The 25524-nt window shown below is 39.2% G+C and overlaps 2 protein-coding genes and 1 long non-coding RNA gene across 7 annotated transcripts in view; 1 reads left to right on the forward strand and 2 right to left on the reverse strand.

Annotated features, from left to right (window-relative positions):
* Mob2 (MOB kinase activator 2) overlaps positions 1-25524 on the forward strand; it is a 27194-nt gene continuing 1670 nt past the window's right edge. Inside the window, exons 1-3 of one of the 5 annotated variants that reach the window (XM_034340323.2) lie at positions 1-638; positions 20818-21452; positions 25243-25497. In XM_034340323.2, the coding sequence (XP_034196214.1) occupies positions 21247-21452; positions 25243-25497 (461 nt within the window). In that variant the 5' untranslated portion in view covers positions 1-638; positions 20818-21246. Of the gene's footprint in view, positions 639-7088; positions 7488-16715; positions 16851-20817; positions 21453-25242; positions 25498-25524 lie in introns of those variants that run through there. The other 4 variants (XM_034340320.2, XM_034340322.2, XM_034340321.2 and 1 more) reach the window with 4 other exon arrangements.
* On the reverse strand, positions 3830-5324 carry LOC117611894 (uncharacterized). Its single transcript, XM_034340328.2, has 3 exons — positions 4352-5324; positions 4230-4276; positions 3830-4152 (listed from the first exon to the last, which is right to left on the reverse strand). The coding sequence occupies exons 1-3, from the start codon at positions 4510-4512 to the stop codon at positions 4052-4054; spliced, it is 309 nt and encodes a 102-aa protein (XP_034196219.1). The 5' UTR covers positions 4513-5324; the 3' UTR covers positions 3830-4051.
* Positions 7266-7946, reverse strand: LOC117611895 (uncharacterized). The gene is made up of 2 exons (XR_004583267.2): positions 7846-7946; positions 7266-7570 (listed from the first exon to the last, which is right to left on the reverse strand). It is a non-coding gene; the product is annotated as an uncharacterized LOC117611895 (long non-coding RNA).

The raw sequence follows: 25524 nt of genomic DNA on the forward strand, positions 1-25524 counted from the left end.
CAAGCGTATTCTTCTGAGAAATCGATAGAGTACTACAGAAATCTGAAACGGTCGGCATTATCGACTAGAAATATGTTCTACCATCTGTCTATTACTAGTTCGTGGCTGGGTCGAGAACTATCTGTCAGTAAATAAGACGCGCGGTAGGTACTACCCTCTGCAGTCAGGTAGTAAAACGGGGGTGTCAAGTGAGTTCGTTCTAACGTTAGGTGATCAGCTGTGCTGTTTTTTGACGTGGTTTCACCGTTGTGTGGTGTTTTGCGTTCTTTCAATCGACAAAGAATCGTTGATAGTGCATCAAAGAGAGAACGAGCACAAGTAAGAAATAGGGAAAAGAACATTACGCAGTGGCGGCGATAAATCGGTCGTATTTTTCGGGCGAAGGTGGGGGTCAAGCAAGTGAGGCATGACGGGAACAGGTGACAATAGAGCTTCGCCATGTTAAATTTTACGAGATCGCGAAACGTGCGCCGCTGCTGCTGCTGCTGCTGCTGCTGTTGGTGCTAGTGGAGAGTGAGAGAATTTATTTTGTTTTCTCGACTCTCGTGCTACTTTCCTCAGCGGTGATCCAACTGAAAATCATCCAAGCTGGATAGGTTACCCGAGTATCTCCGCGATACCGTGGACTGGTTTATGGGGTAAGTTGTTTTTTTTTTTTTTTTTGAACAAAAATTTTCACGTTTGACCCGCGATTATCCGTGACAACAGAATCATCGAAGTGACGGGGGGAAAAAAGGAAAGGTTAACCTCGACGTTTCGTTGATGGCCCTAACCTCCCTGTTTCGAGGTTGACGCTCTCTCGATACGGTTCGCTACTTCGTCTCGCTCTTAATTCCCAGTTGTCCGACTTCTTTTCTTTTTTGTTTTCTAAAGGAAAGTATATCGCAGGACTTTTTTTATTGTCGTGAAATTGAATCGCATCGATTCGCGAGATGTCATTCCAAATTTGATCCGCTACAATCGCGAAATAAACGCGTGGATAGAATACTGTCATTCGGGCGCGAATTGTTTTCCTGTTTTCCGTCGTACTTGCTTTCGTGCGTCGTATTTTCGTGAAAAATTACTGACAATGACAGTGTCAATTGGCCGTCGTTAAAACAAGGTTGAAAGATCGTCGTCAGTCAAGGATATCGATATTCCTATACGAAACGATCGTCTTGAAGAAACGCGTGAGAAAAGGATCGAACTTATACACGTGAAACGTTAACAACTCGTCTTACCTTTATCGGATTTCTTATTTTTACCCTTTTTTTGTTCTACGATATATAAGAAACGAGAAGTATACACGGTTTTGTACTTGGACATTAGTTACGTAAATGTTAATTATATTACTTTCCGATAAAAACTGATAAGGACGAAACGTATTATTATTTTAAGCAGCCTTGGTGTGTATATTGAATGGTATTGTGTTTACCAATTCAAGTGATTTTTATTTTTCTGTCGATTTCACGCGTCGTGATGTCTTCGAAAAATATCTATTAGGGTTGAATAAGGATGTTATTCGTTGGGATAGAGTAGTTAGACCGTAAAACAAGGTAGTATTGTGTCTGTTCAGTTTTTAGGTTATCTGTTGGACACTCGTAGAAATAGAACCGAATTACCTGTTTGCGTAGATTTAAAAATGAACATGCGTCAGGTTACCCTTATATTTCTCTCTTTGACACGTGTAGTACATGTTTATTTGTGCTTGTCATGTTCGGAAACGTTCGGTATTGTGTCTGATGTACAGTTACTCATAAAATTGCAACATTACAATTGCCGAGGAAATAAATGGAGAAATACTATTTTCAATTCCTGCATAAGTACATGCAGGGCCGACCCTGAGTACATGTTCAATTCTATGAGTACCTGTCAAATCAGATCATTATCATGTGGTATAGCATAATATAATATATTTATTGTGTTAACATTAGATTTTCAATATATCACGATTCAGATTCTTGTTTCAATTTCAAAATTGAAAGTTATATGAATTTCAGGTGTGTTCTTTGCTACCAACATAATAGAAAAGAAAATGTCGACACTTGTGTCCTTATATCTTTCGTATCTCAATCGATAACGATTGTTAATAAATTTTTTTTTCAAAAATTCTTGTCAATCATGATAAATCAGCGAAGCGTGTTCTTTTATCGAATTTTTACTATAAAACAGCTTGCCTGTATCGTTGTTCCTGTGATAATATTATCGCGTATCGTTATTGCGTGTTTACATATAGGAACTACCCTTAATCAGAGTCACTTCTAGCATCTGAAAAAGATTTTATTATATAATTGATATAATATCAAATTGGACCCCATAGGGGTGGCTCTGACCATACCGATTAAGGGTTAATAAAAAATAAATGTAACAGTGTCGATGAATTGTAAGCGGTTCAAGACTGCTGCACTAATTTCACGCGCTGACAGTGCGTGAAACGATTATGTATTTACCCATAGAAACAAGGCTTATATACGAGAACCATGTATGAAATGTGTTTTTTCTTCTAAACCATTAGATGGACTTAAGGAGATGGAATGAATTTCTATTCTTTTTTCTTTGAATGTTTTCTGAACGAGCAATAGTTCAACTGCGTCAATTAGAAGCTATTAAAGGACCCTTGTTTCTGTGATTGATCTTATTCCTATTATTTTTCGTCTGTCGATAGGAGAAAAATAAGAATAAAGAGGCGTTACTGATTCTATACGGGGTGACCTTCCCGTTTATTCCAATTGTAACGTTCATTTCCAGCTAACTAATGATTGCTTTATTTTATATCGGTTCGTATTGAGTCATTAAAGCATGACATCGACAAAAAGTTACAAGCAAAACAAAGAGCACTTTATTCGCGGAAAATCTGATTTCCATAGTGAACAGGTAATTAAGATTTATTGCAAAATTAAATGAAATATTCAGATAATATTGGTGCTTATGATTTTCAATGGCAGGATTTTTAGTTCCTTAGATAGCAAGGTTTCTACCTCCTTAACTTGGCATTGCTCCATGTACCTGTCCTATAGAGGGTTAATAATGTATTTCATCGGTATATTGGTCAATTGCAAATGGGTAAATGGTTTTGTATGGTGCTCGTTAAAGGTGGTAGGGTAGGGTAGTAGGAAACGTTGCTCTCTCATCGTCAGAGATCTCTCGAGCAAAACAGAAGACAATGGTTGGGTGATTGTGGCCAGTCAGTGGGCGTGTATACAGGTCGTGTATGTACATACACTGGAAACACTTCAATCGGTTGCTCGTGTTTACGCGGACAGGGTAACGCGGAAAAGTCATAGAAATATGTATGTACATAGTGTGATCGCTGGCTTGAAACCGAGCGGAGCGATGAGTCACGTTGCTGTTTCGCGACAAGATCGTGGCTTCTTCGCGGTGAATCACGCGCGAATTCTTCGCTCGCCAAAACGTCCGAGCATCTGCGACACCGTGCCGTTTCCTGCCACACGTGCCTCGACCGTTAACACTCACCGCTTCCTGGTTAGTTTTATCCAGAAAGTTTATTTAATTTGGTGGAAATTGCGGTAACTTCTTCCCTGGGCTATTTATACCGCATATGAAATGGTTTTCATTCGTTTTGTTTAACGAACAAATAAAAGAAACATTTTATTTGATAGAAAATAATATGTATCGATGATGTCGATGAAGAAGCTCGTTGAAGAACTCGCGCGAAAGGATTAATCGACATTAGTTTTTCTTTTCATTCAGATTACATATTATTAATACCGTCCAAGTATTACTAGATTGAACCAAGAATTATATTTGTAAGATAATAGCCGGGTTAGATGTAGGTTGTTGAACACCGCGTACGTGAGTAGAATATAAAACGTCGCGGCGCATTGTATTCTTTAAATAAATCCACGGTCGACAAAGTTATGCAGCTTGGCCAGATAAAGTAGTTTTATCAAAAGTTTCGACGATAGCAGCTTTTGCTAACAATACAGTGTTACACAAGCTTACGTGTACGTACATATGCTGGTACCGTGTGCGTTGTCGCCTTTCCGCAAACAAAAACTTATCGCGTAATATCGTCTTATACGCCATACTTCTAACAAAGTAACTTTCCTTCCTAACGTTTGAAAATGTATCCTGTAACGTATTGTCCCATGATACGATCAAATGTAATAAGTTTTGTAAGCCAAAATTCAAGAGCTGGATTTCTAATAGATCCTGAAAAAGGTGATTCGGTCAATTTAGCTCCCCAGAGATGAAGAAAAACAGGATAGACTAAAAGTTGTTGTCCTTACGAGAGGATAAGGTAGAGGTTAACCGAGTATCACGGTCCATCTTAATCCTGAAACGGAGAACAGTGTTCCCGTAGGACGCGTTAGAGCACATAATCGTCCCTAGCCGGCAATGTTGTATTTACTTGACATTCATCGCCAACTTCTCGTTATCTTTTCGTTCATTTTTCACGGTAATGTCGCTCGACGCGACGCGACGTTCGTTGGCAAGAGTACTCGTGAATGGATAAATGTCGCTCGATTCACGGGCAGACGGGCTAAAATAATTGACGTCGCCAACGATCATGACCCGTTCCTATTTTCGCGGTGCATCGTGTCGCAATTTTCACAGATTTCCTCGAACCAAAGCTTCCCGTTTCGAATGTAAACAGGTACGAGTAGTACAGTTGCGTAATGTTTGCCACAAATTCGATTAGATTCTTGCCTTTATATGGAATCGAAATAAAAAGATTTTACTTATGTAAGCCCCGGTAATAAACCGTGGGATTATGTAATTCCATGAAATTTGGATTTTCTTTTTTTCTTTCCTTTTATCGTATAGAGCGCCAGGGACGTCGCACATTTACAAGGTTTAGTCCTTTCGCTACTGTCAGCGATGGTTCGCACATTTTCCCACGAATTCGAGTCAGCGTGAGCCAGTAAATTAATTAGCGTCGATATTTATCGTGTCGCTATGAAGGAGATAACCGAATTGGTCTGTGACAGCGTAGCACGTTTCATGTTCGATATCTCTCTGTTCCACCTTTCGCTCCGTCGACGCTTCCATTGCTCAGGTTTCTCGTAATTCATTTGATAGAATTTTTATCGATAACCGATACGTCTTCTGGACTACTTTGCGTCGTTTCACTCCACCTTTTTTGTCGCCGTTGTTCACATCGAGCCACTTTTCACGAGTTCGCCCTTCTTCTCTAAGAACGCCTGCGAATTGTTCTATAATTTCAGCTCCGTTTCAGAGAAATGGTACTTACTCTTCTCTTTTTTTTCTTCCTTTTCCTACCTTTTTTTCTTCATCTTTTTCTTTTTCAATGTTCGTTTGAAATGCAATCGTGACCTGTTTAGCAATAGCAGGTTTTAACTCCATCTTGCTGATAAAAAGTCTTATTATAAATTCCTAAAAGGAACATTAAGGCTTACATTTTAATAAAATAATACTTTGGGTTAAGAATAATTAAATTTTGTAATAGGAAAAACACTTTAGAAGATCGCGTAGCGTAGATAGCAAAATTGAAAATCACTAGGTACGTTACGCGCGCTCGATGCTGATTGGATAGTTGCGTTTCCCGGGATCTATATGTAATATGTATAAACAGTGATTTTGGACAGAGGAAATCAGTTGCATCCGCGCCGCGGTGCATAACGCGCAAGGTCTGCAGGGAGGCCCGTGTCGTTCAAGGTTTCCAAGTACTTTTTATATAAATTTACAATTAATCTTAATAATTTATGCAATTAAGTATACCTATAGTTTTTGTTGGATAAAAGTCACTGCTCGACACAGGATTACCTTGGATAAAATAATACTTTATTTTGCAATTATATCATAGGTTATGAAACATTGTAATATCATGCCAGAACTGGCCTTAACCTTTCGTATTTTGCGGCTCGAAGCCCGTGAACCAGTTGCGCCTACTTCTTCGTCCAGAAAATACGTATATCAGCACACGATAATGCACGTACACTCGAGTAACGTGATACCAGTTTATGTATGTTGTTGCTCGCAAACAAAGTTACTTTCGTTTCACGTTTATTTTCGAGGAGATTCAGTTTTCATTTCAACCTCGTCACTGTTTTTTTTTGCGTGTGTATAAATTAATTTTTTTATGGAAATGAAAAAATTAGAAATTATTTTAGGGTTTCTGTTATTATTAAAGAAACCAATATTATTTCAATCGATTATTGATAACACTGTAATTATATTCACTTGGGAATTGAAATATTATTCTTACGTCTCTGTTTTTTACCTGCTCATTATGTATCGAGAACAAATGAAAATTCAGTGTTATCCCAGAATGTAAATCGCGCTCGAACAAAGTATTCTGATATTGTCTGATATTTAAATATAAAAACGTATCGAAGCAAAGTTGCATTTAATATTTTCATAGTAATTGATAGTAAATTAACGTTAGCAATTGTGGAAAGGATTTCTTTGAAATTCTTTTGTAACATCCACCGCGTCTCTTCGTTCTTCGACCTCATATTGGGGAAATTGGTTCGGTCATCGTACGTCGCGACGCACCGCGACGCCAAAGAACAGGTACGCCGCGAATGCCGAGGCGAAAGAACTTGTTCGGTTTCGCTGATCGCTAGTTTCTCCGGTAATTGCATTAGAACGATAGAAAGAGAGATACTGTAAATGATGTTGGAAGATGAAGGATAGAGAAGAGGAACGAAGAAGAGGGAAACAGAGAGACAGAAGCGCCGTCCTTAGGGAGGAAGCCCCTTTGTGCGGAGATTTTCTCCCTCTGTTTCATTCTCATACATTTTGCTTTCATATTTTTCTACACAGCATCATCTATTACCCCAGGTGTTCGATGTCTGTTTTCTTCATTTCTCCTTTTATACTTAGTAAATTTCTTCTGTCAATACATGATCCACCGTAGAATCTTCCACATGTTAGTACAGGTGCGCAAAGTTTTCTTCTTCATTTTGCTCATTACTTTTCCTATCGATACACGACTGACTGTACCGTCTCCTGTTACTCCAGGCGGGCAATGTACATTTCCTTCAACTTTTTCCTTTTATCCATGCGTCTTTTTTCTCCGTTTGCGACTCTTGTACGACCGCCAGTATTCCCCTCCAACTGCATTACTCCCCACTCCTGCTGGTAGCGTCACGACCGCGAGTTGCTTTCTCCGTTTATCGTGGTGTGTCGGCCGATAGCAGATAGCGGTCGCGGCGCTGGTACCTGGCGAACGCCTGGAGAACGGTACCGTCAGTCTGTGCCTCGTTCTTCGTTGCCTCTGCATGTATTTCTGATCACTGAAATCTTGTGTGTCTCCTCTCGAAATCATCGCGTATCCCCTCTTCCTTTCTCCATACACCTTTCTTTTTTTTTCTTTTATTCACCATTTTATATCTCCTTCCTGTCTTCCCTTCTCTTCCGTTCTTCCATATTGTTTGTTATTAATAGCAAGCCAGTTGGTGCATATTCTTGTGGATCGGTTCGATGTTTGGTCTGGGAAATAATAGAAAGGTGCTCAAATACTCGGCCATCGATACTTCTTTCTCCATCGACGTCGAAGATACCGTCACGTGTTTCTGCAGGTTAGTTGCTGATGTTGTTGTGTGCGTTACGTGTTGTCCGAGAGAAATCCTTTCCAATATTCTTTGGCTGGTTAGTTGGCACACTTTAATACGAATTATTAACGCGTTTAATACAGTAGTGAAACCGACCGTATGTGGCACGATACGCTGTGGTTATACTTAATCATTTAGAATACCGTTTCATTTTCCAATTAAAATTTTCCACTTGCCAGCTTGCAGAATTTTAATCTCATAAATAATAGTTAGAGATGCCTAAGAGGTGTATTTGAATCGCTTAGGGTTAACACAATTTAGTTGAAAATAAAAGGTAAATAAGTTGAAAACAAGTATTGGACGCAAAAAGATAGTAATAGAATACCTAGTCAGTAATACGTGAAGAAGATTCGAAGCTGATTGTGTGTGTGTCTCGAGGATTGTTTGAACGGCGTTGATAACAAGCGAACGAGAGATCGCTTTTGACACGTCAGCCAACGAGCCAACTGACGATGAGACAATGTGCAAACAATTGGTACCGAAGGAATTAACGCTCCTATCGGCCTTGATAACAAGGCTTGAAAAAAAGAGCATCGCAAAGTCTCATGATCAGTGAATTTTTCGCTGGTACCGCTAGAAGTGTAACAATTCCGTCAATTAGGAAAATTCAAATGGCATTGAACGCGTGATGCACATTCTTCGTGCTATCGTAATTCACGATTGCAATAACAAACTGGAAAAATAAATTTGTTGTGTTACGTAATGCAACATGTAATTGATCAGGTTCTAAATTTTTAAGTGACTCACGTGAATCAAAGTAAAATACAATTTAGCTTGTTGCAAAACAAGTTTCCAAATTTGAGTATTGCAATATTGATCTTTATGATGAAATCTTCCCAAGATCGGATCCCGAATCGCGTCAGAGATATTTCGAATTCACTACACTTGAACCAAATCTTCTCGAATCAAGAATAGTAACAAAATGAAACGTATATTTAATTGAGACAAACCGAATCCGCAGCTGTTCGGATTGATTCAGTTTCGAACCGGAAAGTAATATTATTTTTGGAAATGAAATACGAAATATTTTATTCAGGAACGAGATTAATACTTATAATTAATAATACGGGTTTAGATAAAGAAACGATGGACGAATTAGTTTTATCTAGTTTAATTTTCCAAGCGTAAATCACTATAGAGCATATTCGCGTTCTTTTTATTATTTTTTCTTCATAAGGAATTATACCTTCTATGATAAATGAAAGTAGCGTGAGTTTGATGGATCACAGATATCACATTGCCAAATTGGTTGGCACGTCGAATAGATTTTTCGGCATCCAAACGTCACTTTGATACAACAGATTAATTTATTTCCACTGGGAGAGGAAAAAACTGACGCTGGCCAACTCCGTATGCGGCTGGCCAATATTTTTTAATGAAAAAAACTTGGACGTTATGTCGGTGCAACTATCTAAGAAACATATTTATGGGGTGTAGTTCAACCGACGCGTCTATTATTGCAATTTTCCACCGGAGTTTCGTAACTGCAATTTTCCTTATAAATTGCGTAAATTTAAATTTCCAAGTTCATTAGCGTGGCGATTCATTTCGAAAGAAATGAAAATCACGGTTGAAATCCGGTCAAGAAATCCGCTAGTACGAAAAGATCGGAGAAGTTTTGTTGGAACGTCGACCGGTGTTATTGTCCGGGGTTTCGTTCGCTTATGGCGCCTCTCCAAGAACAAGTATTCGTTCACGCTGCTTTATGTTCGCTGTTGCTCGCGAAGATATGCTTCTTCCGAGCAAACCTGTCCCAGTCCGGTAGAAACAGCTATAAAACTCTTCAACGCTCGTCCAACGAACGAGCAGCATCTTTGAAACGAGTTTCTGCGATGCAGATGGATTGAAACTGTTCGAATTCAACGATTTTTACAATCTTTTCTATGAAACGTACGCAATGGGTGCTTTAGGAGAAGTTGGACACATAAATTTTTCACAAAACCTTTCGAAACTAAAAATATAAAAGGTAAAAATGAGAAGAGTCGGAAGTTAAATTTAGACTGTCACTGTACCAGCAATCCATCATCCAAGAGTTAACTTTCACCGCTACGAGATTCAGAGCATAAAATCTCTACCTTCTTCAAACGCTGTTTCTTTTTATAATGAAAACTTTATTTAAATGACCATTATACGAGAGCAGCAATTTCAAATGGCTAGCTATATTTTCTGTTTAATGTCGTCACGTAGGCTGGTTGATGATATCATTACATAGCAGGTTTTTTTCTTATGGCCTTCGATGTTACACTATTATTTATACATAAAGAACATTAATGAAAAGAGTTGGCGTTCAAGAGGAATTCAACACAAGTATGTACTGTGATGTTCGTCAGGCTTCTCTTTCTTCGAGAACAGAGATTTCTATTTTGGAAAGCGATCCTTTGATGGTCAAGAAATTTAGTACATAACAGTCTTCTCAGCATTTGCATCGCTTAATTGTTTTGCATCATCGATTGTTCAACGTAAATGCACATCCATGGATTCGGGAACAATGTTTCATTGTTTCTAATAGCTTTCTCGCCAAAAGCCATTGTTCAATGGTTAGTTGCTAACGGAACAATGTTCCTATTTCTCGCGATAGTTTGACTGCACTGCTATGGTATTTATCAAAAATCCGAATTAACTTGTCTACGCTTGTCTATCCCCCATGTGGTATTCAGCGTGCTAACAGTGTTCTGTATTAATTATTTTTTTGGAAAATTTGAAACGGAGAGAGTAGCGAATGCCCATCACGAGTGGTATCGCTCCCTTAACCACGTGCTTCCAGCCGAGACGTCACATATCCGTCAAGTTATTATGTCAAACGCACACACTGTTAGAGAAACCACGCAAAGCTCCATGTTCCACTTCGAAATTGAACGCATCGCTAGAAACCCCTGTCTACCAACCCCTTTCGTTACCATGGTTGCCCGTAAGCTGATCTTTCGCAATCTCTGACGGTTCATATACATATGTAGTCATCGATGAAATTTCAATTTCAGTTTCGAATTTCACTTTCATTCGTTTAAAAATTACGCGTTCAACTTCGGGTCAATGTTGAAGTTAAAATGAGTTAGGACATTGAATAATAAAGGATATTGACGCGGAACATTGGCGACGTTCGCTTGCTCTCCTTTCTTCCAGGAGTTGGAATGTGACATAGGCATTAAGGTTAAGTAAATGTTTGCTTTTCACGGTGGTCTGCTCGTTGAAACATCACGCCTCTATAATGTCAGATCGATGCCAAAATTAATATGCGACGCTGTGTTGCGGTTTCAATCCGGACTTCGATATAGAGTGTCGTCAGAATTAAATTTCCATCGCTGGAATAATTGACGGTTCAATATTGACCCTTTGTTAGCTGGATAAAAATTCATCCTTCTTACCAGCCAGACACTTTACGTCATTGCAAATCTCTTTTCATTCGCATTATTATAACGATGAACTCTACTGCTATTGTACAATTTTAGCAAGATTCTTCGAGCAACTCTTCTGTCTTTTTGTTAGTCAATTACTGTAGCCAGGGTGTTTAAGAAGGACCGTTACGAGTAACGAAGAGACGGGGACGACAAAGGATAAGAATGACTACAAAAGAATCTTCTCGAGCGGTGTTAAAACTCCTGAAAAGTGTTCCATGCTTGGATATCATTGTTTCCTTCGCGTCAAAAAGAATTCAGACGTTATGCAACGCTTGTTACCCGGTACCCAAGACTTGAAGAAATTGCGAGAAGAATACGGTCGACCGACCGGGGTGCGGTGCTGCAGCGGTGGTTGGTTCTTGGTTAAAATTAAATTCGAGACGTAAGCGAAACGGTTAATTAAGCAAAGTACCCCTTCGCGCGATTTGCCTTATATCTACGGTCTTTCGTTTTATTCGAAAGCGTAGTTAAAACTTCGAACCTTTAAATTAAAAATATTAATTTAGGTGCAATGTACGATTATCTTTAGCTGATACAAGGTAATATCTTTAGAAAACATCAAATAAATAAATATTTTGTTTCCTTAAGGGGAAGGAAAAAAGGTTGAAATCGTAGAGAACGATCGTTCCGTTCTTCCGAGGAGAATCATTCTCGAAGTTCCTTCCCGATATCGATTCGACACACATTTTGCGTTCACGTGCCACGGTTACGATACGCAAACTCGTTTCCCTCCAAGAAATCTTTGCTTTGTCCTCCAAGTACAAGTATCACGATCGGTTTCTTCTTTGGCCGAAGAATAGAACCCACCCTCTGTTCGCGTGAAACCTTTCGAGGCTTTCTCCGTGTTTCGCGAAACGAAAAACGGGTGGTGATCTTACGAAAGCCACGTAACACGAGCCGATTGATGGACTTTCGGTCTTCCTGTAGAAAGGAAACCCTGCGAAGGATGTAGAGAGTAGTAAATGTTGTACATAGAAAACTCTTCTTCGGGTAATGGTTGCCATTGCTGTTGAAATCTTCGCGTTCAGATTTAATATACGAATTTTAATTAAGCGGTATTAAACGGGTATTAAACGATTTCAAAGGTTAACCTTCAAAGCTTAAATCTTTTAGTTACGTAATTATCCAGACAATCGAGCATTTCTTGGTGCGAGGCTAACAGGATGGATGGCACTTCGAAATTCGGCGCCAGCCACCGTCGCTTCCTCTTCTGCTCGGCAGGATTACACGCGAAGAGGAGACGCGATCGATGGATGAATGGCGCCTGAGAGGCGCCTCTACTCCTCCTTGCCTCCACCAGAACTTTTCCTACGTTTGTTTACACGATATTCCCTTTCTACGTACAATCGCAGCCATTAATTGTCCCTAAAACCATACTTCAACCCCATTCTACGACACAGCGTTCCATCGAATCGGAACGACGGCTCCCTTCTTCCGTATACCAGCATTTTCTCGTATCACTTGCAGGCTTTCCATGGGTGATCGTTGATTAAAACTTGGACGGAAATAGTGGAATAGGGACTGAGAAAGTTTCTTCTTCCGTCAACTGGTTGTAGATACCAAGGATCCGTCCGAAAGGTCGGCGACGCATGGGACTTAGACTCTAGGGGACTTATTTCGCCAAAATAGTCGAATAGAACTTTGAAATTTTTTTCTCTCTGTCGACTCGTTCTTCCTACTAAGTTTTCTTCGCAATACAAAATTATAAATTTATTTTTCCCCGGGTAATTTTAAGCTCACAGCTGATTAAAATGAAACACTCCTCAGAGATTTCATTCAGCTGCAATTTTACCTATGAAACATTGAACAGAGTTAATAATTGAGTCTCTCTTGTAATTAAAAATGCAACAGCTGGAAACAGTAAGAGGTTTTACATTTCCACTATGATTTAAAATCATGATTAACGATTTAATTTTCCTTCCAATGCCTGTATGTATTGTATAAAGTTTACTATAAAGTTTAGTATTGATTTTTTTTTCACGATGATTAAACCGTGGAGTGCCATTTTTTTTGCGGCTTAAACTTCGAGCAAGTAATTATATGTAAACGAAGTAGCTGGTGGTGTAATTGAAGTGGTTGGCAAAGTTCTGAAAATTGAAAAACGATGCTCCACCATATGGTACCCGCTTTCCTGACTGCGTTTATTTAACGATAAACGAGCGATATTGATCGTTCTGCAAAGTGTTGAACGATAAAAAGTACAGCGCGTAATGGAACGCACGAAATTAATCTCTCGGACAGTTTTAATCGGTGTATCTCTCAGAATAAAACAGGTTCGTGCATATGTTGGTTGAGTTCTCTTATTGTTAAGAAAAGCTTGAAGATGTAATTAATAAAACTATGTCACTCGAGTGTATCGATACTAGGAGCATAAAAATATAAAATTATGCAGTTTTTCCTCGACAAATATCACGAATGGAACATAACGTTTCCATTTGCTCCACATTGAATCCACATTGCTTCGTTTCACGATTTCTTCTTGTTTGAGCCAAGCAATCGTTTGCATAATATTTAAATTAACCTTTTCACTTGCGGCAGAGTATACGACTACATACCGTAATAATTCAGTGAATTCATTGATACTCGAACTTGATTCAAAAGTTTCCTTCACTGACAAACACACTTCGATTCGCTTCTTATAACGAGAACATGAATTCTCAGTTGGTTCTTTGCGAGTATTAGAAGGAAGAAATCGAAGATCCTCGGGTATTACCTATTTGCCCCGGTCGACTCTACACGCGATGAACACATCTCGAAAGGCTTTCGCAACGCGTTTTCTCCGCTTTCTACAAAATGCATCATTACCGTGTCTTGGTGCTTCGTGCTTCGTGCTAAAACTCGCATAGCCTGGAGAGGCTGCGGTAAAAGGGCAGACGAGTCAAGGTTACGATCTACTTTCCAACCCTTCTTTCCTTACTTCCGTTTTCAAGCGTTTACTTGAAAAATATCAGTGAAAAACACTGATTTTCAATACGATCAGATGATATTCCTACGTTTGTCAAAGCACTTCTCACAGGTAGACTGTACTGACAATGAGAGTTATCGAAAAGAGGGGCTGGAGCGGGGTTGAGAGCGCGAGAGTCCGAATTACGAAGTTGAGAAGTATGTGACGATGAGTTTAGTTTTGATAGATGTTAGAGATAGAGAGTGTGTATCTTGAGAAAGAAGGTAGCCATGACTAGAATCGCGGGGGCAGAGTGGAATATTGATTGTCGCAGAGTTGGAGTGGCAGCAGAGGGGCCGGCCAGTCAGCTGACTCGAATTGCCAGCTCACAGCTGATCCGACACACGGCGTCGCGGCGCAACTACCGTCGCATTGCTGCCCTCTCACCCTCCTACAACTCCACCGCCCTTCTATGCGCGTCTCTACCCGCGTTTCCCAATTTTCTCCACTCTGCTCCTTTCGACCGTGTGCCACCTCACACGAATTATGCGGGTCCTGTCTGTCGCTTTTCATCCTGCTCGTACAACTTTATTCTACCATAGATAGAGGATCAGGGGGATGATCAGTTTGTTTTCGGGCTAAATTGGCATTTCGCGTTAATGTATCTTTTGTAATACGTTCGAAAGGGATACTGATATCAAATTAAATTCTTACGTTCTCAAATACTGTTTAATATCATTAGTATATTGTATATTGTACAATTCTCTCTTTATTTCTAAGTAAAAGCTTCTAGATGACCTAGTAGTTGAAGCACGAAATTCCTGGAACTGTTTAACACGTTTACTGCCATGAGGTCACTCGTGACTGGCACCATAAATTTAATACGATTCGACATTATTTTACCTACGTTTATTCATTTCCCAACTACTGTCAGTCTTTAAATAGCGTTACAAATTTTAGTCAGTTTAGCGTGAAGCGTGGGAGGGTATTATTATGCACATTTATTACTTCTAATAAATTCAAGTCCCCTCTAATCAGTAAACACATTTTCTCGCGTGTTTCATCGTTGCTTATAATTCTACCCATCTCTCGCTCTCGACTCGTGGATGTACGTGTGAAGCATGCGCTTATCTCTACTAACGTCTATCAATTTTATTCCAAGATTCAAATGAAGTTATCTAGACCGTATCGTTACTAACAGGTCAAACGCTTGTTAATGTTGCAAACATAATATTGACAATCCTTTAAGTCACTGTTATCATCTTGTAAATATGTACACTTTGCTAGTACACACGAAAGTAGAAGTTTCCATGAAGAAATCTGTACGTCTAGCCAGATTTAATTGCCGATAAAACGCTTTTCTTTCTTCGAACACAAATTACACGAGATGCACTAAAGATACTCGAGCAGGGAAAGTACATGGAAATTATCGTTGAAGAATCCGCTGAAGCGTACTGATTATTATGCTCGACGTCGAAGGACTGCCATTATTTCGTCGTTGCCAGCTCGTATCTTCTTACAGGCTTTGCCAGTGAAAAGATCTGAATTGCATCTTTGATGCTTACTCCCCGTTTCAAAGAAACCTATCCGAACAATATTACACTAACGTGTGTTGAAAATAAAAAATAGAAAAATTTATTACATATACATAGATACAAACGTTTCCTCGAAAAAAAGAAGAAAAGAAGAAGCAACAACTTGTTATCGCGAAAACGCGAAAGCAGAAAGTCCTGATGTTTCAATCAGGTCTACTTGGCACGCGAATGGCTGAGATTTTTTTGTACAATCTTTACATTCTCTGTCTTCATATTTGCCCGTTCTGGCTGGTTGCTTCAGCATCAGCATCAGTCATCCTCTGTCCTGTTTCTCGTAGCTTGGTCGTGTGTGTCGTAGGTATTTGTTCGTCATTCCTAGCCTGCCTGAACGCTTTGCCGTCTTTCCTTCTCCATACTCTCTGCGTTCGTGTATTTTGCGATACAAAAGGGAACGCAGCACCCCGGCTGACGAGTAATTCCCGTGCCTTTGAACGATGATCATCATTGTCATTATATAAGAAAAACAGGAAAAGGAACGGGATTAGGAATAGGAACAGAAATAGAAGCAGAAAGTTGGAGTATTCGTGGCTAATTAATATTATTTGGTTAATCGATTAAGCTGTTATCTTCCAGTGCGCATCCATACTAACCTATATAGATCCTAACCAGACCTCGTTTTATAACGTTGATCCAAACGTGACCTAGATTTTGTTTAGATTCAATCCTGACCTAATCCATTGGTTTTTATCTTATCTGAAAGTTCACGCCCACTGGTATGGTTAAGTTTATACCAAAAGCAGACTTGCACCACGCCCAATCTTTGATTTTTATATTTGACCCTGCGGGCATATTTTATTGAAACCTCGGAATTCACAGCTGCAACGCGTTGTGTAATAGGCGGGAATCGATCTCTAAACTTTTGGCGAATAACTGTTCAATAGTTTTTTACCGAGTTCCATTAGGGTTATTTGCTTTGCAACTTGGTTTTAGCGTCCTGCTTAATGGATGAAACTTAACGCGAATCGAATGTAATACCTACTAACGATAAGTAAGTATTTTCTGCAACCGGACCGTGACCCATTTTACAATTTCACAGTCAGCAGTACACCCGATCTAAGAGTTCCTCAAAGTCAATCTTGATTTAACCCAAATATTTAATGGCTTTAAACCAAGCACCATATTTTGTCTTTCGAATTCTTAGTGTCGTCAGTTGTTACCTCGTATCTCTCGAGAGCAAAAGGGTTAAGGGAAAGCATCGTGTTGTATTATTCCCTTGGTCTACTCCGAGCTACTTTGTATCCGTGTTTCCGGTTGATGGACGTTGCTCGAGCCTCCCTACCTTGCGTCCCGACGCCTAGCCGCCTAGCGTCGTCGCACGTCGCAGCAGAAGGAAGGGGTCGGTCAGGAAATACAAGGACTTCTTCTCTCTGTATTTCAGTCGCGTTCGAGCTCTCGAGCTCTCGAGTAAAACGCGTGTCGACTCGAGTGCAGTTGGGAAAACCGGTGAACAAACACGGTACGAACTCTCGATTTTCGTCGTCTAACTTCCTGTCGAGGCTTCTTCCTTCATCTTTCGAAGATATCAAGAAAGAAGCTGATCGCATAATATTCGATGATATCGAGGGATGTTCTCCATCCCTCTCCATATGTTCGGTTGTTTTTCATTCAGAACTAGTCGGTCAGTCACTGGACTTTCATTCAATCGGTTTCGACCCTCTTTTTCGTTTGAAACCTGTCCAAATGGACTAGCTGTGTCATCGAGTATCGTGAATGGTGCTTTAAACAGAGAGTGAACGCGATTGGCTGGTTGTTGATTGCTTTTAGAAGAATTAAGGGAAAGTAAAAATTAAAAGGATATTAAAAAAAAAAGGAAAAAAAAACACCGAGAAAGCTTGAATAATTTAAAATATGAAGAAATAAGGAGAATTCTAAATACATACCATTAAAATTACGCCAGTCATTCGCAATGATAAATTGAAGCGTTACATTAGGTAATTAATGTCCTTAGCACGTTGATTGTCATTGTGAAAATGGACACGCGTAATAAGATACATACTTTGACATCCGGTGTCGCCTATTCCTGACTTTAATATGTAACTTTTTACATTAACAAACTTCAGCTTACTTTCATTCGAGTTTCTAGCACAATATCAAGGTACACCTTTTTAATGTTTCTTATTAAACTTTTGTTGCATCTTACACATTGATATGCTGCAACAGCCATCTTGCTCATTAAACTTAATCTTACCGAAGTTCTGAAGAGTTATGGAGATGAACTTTACTCCAAGATTTCACTTCGTTACCATACATGCTTGAGCTGTAACTTTGACTGTTAATTAGCACTTTGACTGTTACGAGATTATAAAACGTATTATTGTAAAATAAAGTGTCAGGATATTAGAAAATTGAAGGTAAACTCGAGCATCCTGAAATCTTTTATTTATGAATCTGAAAGAAGAAATTGATCCACCCTTCGTAACATCACTATTTTGCTGAAACGAAACACGTTTAAGGAGGAAATCAAGAAGAGAATAAAAAAAAAGATTGCTTTACAAAACGCTATTTGAGCAGTCATCGAGTTTAACGCTTCCAAGCAATTTCCACGGTAATTCGATGGTAAAAGGATGCAAGCAAACTTCCACTCGAATACTGTGTTCTTACCTGAGAATCAAATTTCTTTGGGACTTAATCTCTCGCCCTGTCGCTCCATCAGACGAGCGTCCATATAAATTAAATCGTTTCTTAACTTGCTTTCTTCTTAACAATGCTATACAGCTGTTCCACGTTGTTCCTCTTATTATTCTAACTTATCTATCCGAACAGTTGCCTGGAAATTTTATCCGAGACTATTTTCTGCACCAGCAAAAACAACAGAGATATTTAAGGCGGTCACTGAAATGCATTAATAATAGTATTTGATACGAGAATTAATCATAGGTATCAGGTGAAAATAGGTAGCGACACCTTGCATCATTCAAACGGATGATCGATTTTACTTGAATCTTGAATAGAGATAAAATTAGCGTTGAATAATGCGTATAAATAATCAGACATAAATATCGACCATTTTTTTCATCGCTACATCACTGTGCCCATTCTTGTGAATCGTTGAGAAATGAATAACGCCAGCGAAGCGTCCAATTTTCCGAAGCTTATTGAATTGTTTACGCACGATGCATCGCGTTGCTAGATAGTCCTTCAAAGTCTATACAAACGTGTGTATATACGTATATAAATATACACGTACTGTTTATCGAGAAACCACACGTTTCCCTGTAGACGAGATTCGCTATTGACTGATGGAGAAATCATTACGTAACGCTTAGGACAGTTGTATCCCAATTATGGCAGGAAAATCAGTGATAGATCAGAGATTTGGCGAAAGCAATTATCTGTTACTTGAAATTTATTTCTACGATTCGTCCACGTCTCCGAGTCCGATCACACAGTTTACTTGTATCACTGTCGTCGTTGGTGGCTCATTTGTCAATCGTCACGTGTCCTCGTTTAAACGTTGAAAATGAATATCAATGCTGCGCGTTCGTAGACACACGTGCAGAGTTCAATATTCTGCGTTTCGATTTGCTAATCAAAGTGTTAAACTTCCGTCAAGGTGATGTCACTGTCTAGCCAGTCCATTTCAAATGAAATGATTTAATGCGTTCAACTGTTACGATGAAATTGACTGTTTACTTTTACTTTTTATATATCATATCCGTGGATGCTCGAAAAGAGGTGCAGAAGAATGCGTATGACCAAGAGTCTATCCGGATCGCGTTATACAGTTTATAGAGTGGAACAGGGTGTGGATAATGTGTCACGTTGATTTCTACCGTTGGGTAACCAACTTTCTGTTAGATATGAGTCATCAAAGTGTTTTCGGTTGATAATTTCTCTGCAGCAGTTATTTTCCAAAGCAGTTATTCCTCGCTTGCATATCCCCATTTTGCATTTTCAAACTTCGCGTATCTACATGCTAAATATACTGACATTTAATTTATCTTTCGCCCAGATATGTAATAACGTATCCCCTGTTCATTCAAAACGTCCCTGTTTACACTTAACGTTTTACCAACTGGAGGAAGCTCTCGAATAGTCTTTTCGATCCTATCTATTATCGAGTGAAAAGCAAACATATTTCTTCACGCTCCATAGGCAAACTGGGTCGTTTATATTATTTTAGTATATGTACATATGTACATATATGTTTCAGGCCTTCAGGAAATAGTGAAAAAATTCTGAAATATTTTTCAAACTCTCTCTCTATTATATTACACGGTTGTTCGTTGCGTGAAATATTGAAAAGTTTTGTCAGTTAGGGTTGAACAACGAGCTGCGAAAATGATGGAGCTTAGGAGGTCGTTGTTTACGCCAGTCACGTACGTTTATTATCAGTCTCCCTCACCATAATGACGTCATGTTAATGAGATGCTCAGTTAAGCATAAATTTCGATCGATGGCGTGCGATTGATCGTGACGATGTCCGTAACGCTCCCATCTTACCTGGAAATTTCAAGACCCCCGCTTACTGACGTAAGCAACGATGATTTAATTTATACCAGCGTTCGAAAAACCTTGTTTGCCCCACGCGGCCGTTACATCCTTAATACCATGATCCAATTACACCGTTAAAAAGCGTCTTATCGCACTTTCGTTATGTAAATTGATGTACTTACACAATTATCTAAGAAATTTTTCCAATTTCCACGTCAAATAATTTCAGATCATTAATTAAATATTCTAGTTCATTCATCAGACGAGTGTAATTTTATGATTCTTACGTTACTTTAGCTGATTGTGGGCTCGGTGTCGTATCGATTCGCTCTTCGTTTTATCTCTTACACGTAATTCGTGATAACGATAGCGATAATCAACGAATATCAAAAGCGTATACAACATGAAAAGTTGTTCGCGAAGCTTTAACACGTGTGAACATCTCGGACGTCGTAGAATGTTTACGATCCACGCAAAACCTTAAAAATAGGTCGAAATGTTAGCTTCTAATATCGTTGGTCTGCAACTCTGAACTCTGCAGATGGTTGTGCATCAACCTTTTACTATTTCATATCGCGTTTATTACTCTTTTATTACTATACATACGGTATATGCTCGTTTCATTCTTTTATTACCATCATCGAAATAGTCTGTATAGATTTTTGTCAACAGTTTCGTTAGTAATATCCATCATTCTTTCAAGCTTTTTATTTCTGGGAATTATTAGGTTCTTGCATACCGAATGGTTGAGTAAGAAATATAAAAAGTTTGACGCGATTCGATGACATAAAAGTATCTGAAAATAGCACTTACCTACGCGTGCCGTTTCAATTCGAAGCTTCAAGTTCGAAAGAATCTCAGCTTCGCTTGAAATTGAATCGAAATCACTTGAATTTAAGCGGCTTGAAGTTGTTTCAACTCGAGTGTAGATATTTGCAAGTCAAGCGACTTGAATTCAAGTAAAACAAAGGTGAACAATTATTCCGCAGAATACGTCGAACGTGAAGATAAGTTCAGATTGAAGCGGATTCACCGTCGAAAAACTTGAAGAATCTATATCTAATCAATTATAAAATGGCTTCGACAACGTTTCATCGTCGCCTAGAAGAAGTTTCTACCGAATCAGCAACTCGAAAACTTGAATACCTCGAGGAGAGACGCTAAAAAAGATGCTTTGTAAACGTACTTTACCTTGAAGATCAAGGTAATACGTAGAGAAAATATAAGTAAAAGGATATATAGAGAGTAAATCTTGAATAGTAAAGGTGAACACCAAGCGATTGTCGGGGGTCGCGGACGGTGTTCGATGAGAACCAAACAAGATTTGGTGCATACCCAGCGTACGTGAAAAGGTCCTCGGGCACGAGGACGGGGTGCCGAGGAGATCGTCTTCGACAACGACGATCACGTCGACGACGATGCTACGTTCACCGGCACGCGTCGTTCTTCAGGATTCTTCCGCTTCGACGTCCTCGACCCTGTCGGCTCCACCGACGCCGGTTCACCACGGCGCCGCTTCCGGTTCAGCAGGCACCGCCTCTGGCTCCAGCTCCAGCGTCTCCTCGCGTCTTTCTCTTCTCGACACCTGCCACAGGAAGATCAGGTTCTTCGGCGAGCTTGTCGCGTGAGTCGTCTATATAGATCTCAATGTATCTACTGTGGCTAACTCAGAAAACATGTGCACCTTCAAAAGTGCAGATCCTTCCTGGTCAAATAATCTGGGACTTTGTGTTTTCCGTATATGTATGTAATGTATGTATGTATGTATGTATGTATGTATCCATAAGTTAAGGAGTTAGGAGATTGACATTTTTATCTCGAAGTATGTCGTTGCATTGATTTATTAAGGCTTAACGGTAGAATAGCGGCGCCTGGGTCCTTTTGACACGAAGCATTTGCAGTTTTTCTGGTGTACATTTTTCTTGAGGCATACCGTATACACATCCGTATACCGTATATGTACTTGTACAGAGTGTCTTCAAGGTATAAGGCGTTGGCTTGATATCGAAGAAGATTAATTAGATACAAGCCATTGTCTTTCCGTTTGAGAACGTTTTGCATAAGCATGGTGTCAAATGAAAAGTGTTACGGTAAAATAAATGAAAATTTGATGTATCCCGTAACACTTTTTAATCGTACACTAACAGAAAATGGTAATGCAAGCAGAAACGGGATTCTACGAAATTTATTCCATTCCGAACCCATCTCGATTCTCAATCCACTTTATTACCATTTTTTGTACGTTTTTACATATGTATTATATATGATCGAGAAATCGATTGTTATATTTTTGCATGGCATACGTAAGTACCTACGTGTTCCTACGATTACGCACCGACGACGCGACGCTTTGCTGGTCTATTTTTCCATCAACGAAAAATTATCTGATCGAATAAATAACTCTTTCTTTTTTCGAGACATGGTCTTTTCTTTCGTTGATGGACGTATACAGAAACCATCCAACGTTGGTTCAACACGGGAATAAAAAAATAAATGGAACGGTGTATCGGTGATCTGAGAGAAGAAAGGGCTTTGAAAAATTGCTCGAAAGAAATTGAGAGCAGAAAAAGAGAGTATATTCGTGAAATTGGACACTGTTGCCTTATGTTCAGTATTTCACGTTTCTAAATTCTTCTGTTGAATTTTCTTGGACCTCTGAATTGTCAAGGATCTCGAAGCAAAGGAAAATCGATTAGTCGAGGTCGCAGTGTAGACGTTAGAACTGTAGCTAAGGTCAAAGGTTTTGCTTTTAACAAATAGTACTTAAGGTGTATAGTAATTAGTAAGGATTAGAAAGTTAGTACTAGTAAATTAGCGTTATAAAATCAGAATCCTTGACCTTAGTTATAGTTTTTAGTGGACTGGATGTTTTGCAATCTTATGTCGTTGATATCTGGTGAAAACTGGCAATGAATTGATTGAGCCAGTTTTTTCCAAACAAATGCAGCTTCTTTCCAGTGGCATGAGCTTAATAGAGAGAAAAAATGATTTGATTGTTTGATGAACGTAGACGTGGCTGAACATTGTGGCTCTGGTTATTTATTGCATGCGAATAGTGTTTTAGAGACTGGCAGGAAGCTGATTAGCCAGCAGCTCCTCGTTAGTTAACATCCGAGTTCACTCACAAAACTAAAATAATTCTAATACTACTGTTCGATATTATCACTGAAACATCGTGACACTCTTCAATTTTACATTATTTCACACAAATTATTCTCGGAATAAGAAAAAAGTAAAAAGTAGGTACAGGAGATTAAAGGAAGGAATAGTCATTTTCTTAAGATTGGAGAAAGTAGAACGACTTCCATTGTTTCGTGAATTTCTTAAGATGCAACGAAATAGAGGAAGTTTAATCAATTAACTTTCGCCCAGGAAGAAGCTTCATTTGTCCTTAAGAAGACGAAACAGAGGGAACGGGAACAGAGAGACGCCCAATGAAGGCTTGTTGATAGATTAAAAGCGAATTGAATGGAGTCCGAGTCCGTTCGTTCGTACAAATCCGATAATTCGTTAATCTGATTAGCAAACCTGTGCCACTCGATTAAAGACGTAATGTTCTGTACGCGATGCGATCAGCGCAATTGTTGTTTATGAAACTTGGTTACAATGTGGAACAGTAATGCTCTTCCAACATTGTTGACTTTGTAAACCGGATTGCTTTCTCGTTAGATTTACAAAGAGGATATTTATACAAAATTGTTTAAATATAGTATAATAGATCTGCGACTACTAAACTGATACACGAATTCTGTTAGGTCGAGGAATATTTATTTATTGTTGGCGTGTAACTGGTGGACGAAACAGCAGGAAATCGAGGCGAATCTGGTAACTTTGTAAAGCGACATATTGCTGCTGGTATTAACGATACTAGGCTAATGAGCTTGAATATGTTCCAAAATTCGTGAGGGTGGAATCAAGGGTGGTAGTGGTAGTGGTGGTGGTGGTGATTGTGGAAGGGAAAATCGCGAGGGGTTGCGGAAAGCGGTCTCCAAAGCAAAGTGCATTTAGGCCAACGTAATATTGTCCTTCGCCCCGGAATGAAATTGCTTTTTCCAGTTACAGGCTCACCTGTAATTTGTTTTCCATCGGCGTACCGTAATATGCATCTCCAAACCACCATCGAATCTGTGTACATACATATATCGATTAACATCGACTCTCGTTTAACGTTGATTAATTAGGCTATTTCATAAATTTTCGCGTTGATTCTTAATAAATTTCATTTGCGCGCTCGATGAATTACCGAATAAATATTCCAATTATTCAAATCTAGGTTATAGAAATCAAAAGAGATCGTCCGTCCATAGTGAAGAAATAATTTAGATCGAGCTTCCGTTTTCCTTTTCTTATCAGACACAATAAACGCTGAAAATATATGTAATCACCTCTTGCGCACCGATGAAAAGCTATTCTTTCGTTGAATCCGTCGAGGTGTGACCACTCATTATTTAATTAACCTTTAATTTAAGGTCATCGTCGCTATCAAATTAGAACTCTGGGAGGATTGGATATATGTACGAGCACCGTTATCCTATAACGATTCGATAGATGATTCGAAATGTCTGGGAGCGATGAACAGTCGGCAATTAGTCGCCATTTACACTGAAATCAATGGAATGTAATTTTAAGCGAATCACGTGCTACGTTCCCTATAATCAAAGATACATGTAACGCGGGAAATAATTCGGTGTTATAACGGAAATGACGCCGCGTCGTTAACAGCAGATTTCGCAGATCGACGTAATTCATTTCAATCAGAAGACTTTAACTCCCGTGAAAATTATTTGCAACGCGTCGAAAAATATCACCTGAATAATATTTATAATGTTTACGGTTAGTTTCGCAGCTGAGGTTACAGAAATTTTGCCGATGAAATTCACACGGCGTACGGCAATACTCGTTACCATTTGCAAGTAAAATTATTGCACATCTGTGCTTTAGTCACAACACATTCGGTCGTGAATGAAATTTCACCTATTCACGGTTATACTGTTCTTGTTCAAAATCCGTAACATTCGGAGTCGTTGCTGAAATTAAGCTGGTATTTTATTAATTCACGTAATACCTCCGCATCGTTATTAAACCCGTTCTCTACCACCTTCTGGCAATTATCGTAAAAATCTGAATGAAAAACGAAAATAAGTACAAAGTTCAGAGCAGTATTCGATACACAACAATCATTACAAACTTGTATATACATGAAACAATAAGAAAAAAATGAAGAAAATTGACGCGTTTCGTTGCAAAAACTCGAAAGATTCGCAAATTAGACACAAATCATTTCAATATCAACCTCCTCTGCTAAGCAATAATTTGCTTTATTGCTTGATCAGTGTAGAAACGCGTTAATTAATATGTATCGAAAGGAGAGAACAGTTAGTTGATCTGAAAGAGCGATTTCACGTTGCTTATAGAAAAGCCCGACGAAAGGAGAAGGATGCGGGAACCACAGAAGATCCGAAATTGTACCTCGAGGAGGCGGCTCTTGAAAGGCAGCTGCCAGAACTGGACCTGAGGATGTTGGTCGATCTACCACCAGGTTTGGACTACAACGAGTGGCTGGCCTCTCACACCCTGGCACTATTCGATCACATAAACCTCGTTTACGGAACGATATCTGAATTTTGCACGATGACGGGCTGTCCCGACATGACTGGTCCTGGCTTAAGGTGATTTCTTCGTTCAAAATGTAAAGG

Source organism: Osmia lignaria, chromosome 10 (genome assembly GCF_051020975.1).
Source record: "Osmia lignaria lignaria isolate PbOS001 chromosome 10, iyOsmLign1, whole genome shotgun sequence".
In the NCBI taxonomy this organism is placed as follows: domain Eukaryota; kingdom Metazoa; phylum Arthropoda; class Insecta; order Hymenoptera; family Megachilidae; genus Osmia; species Osmia lignaria.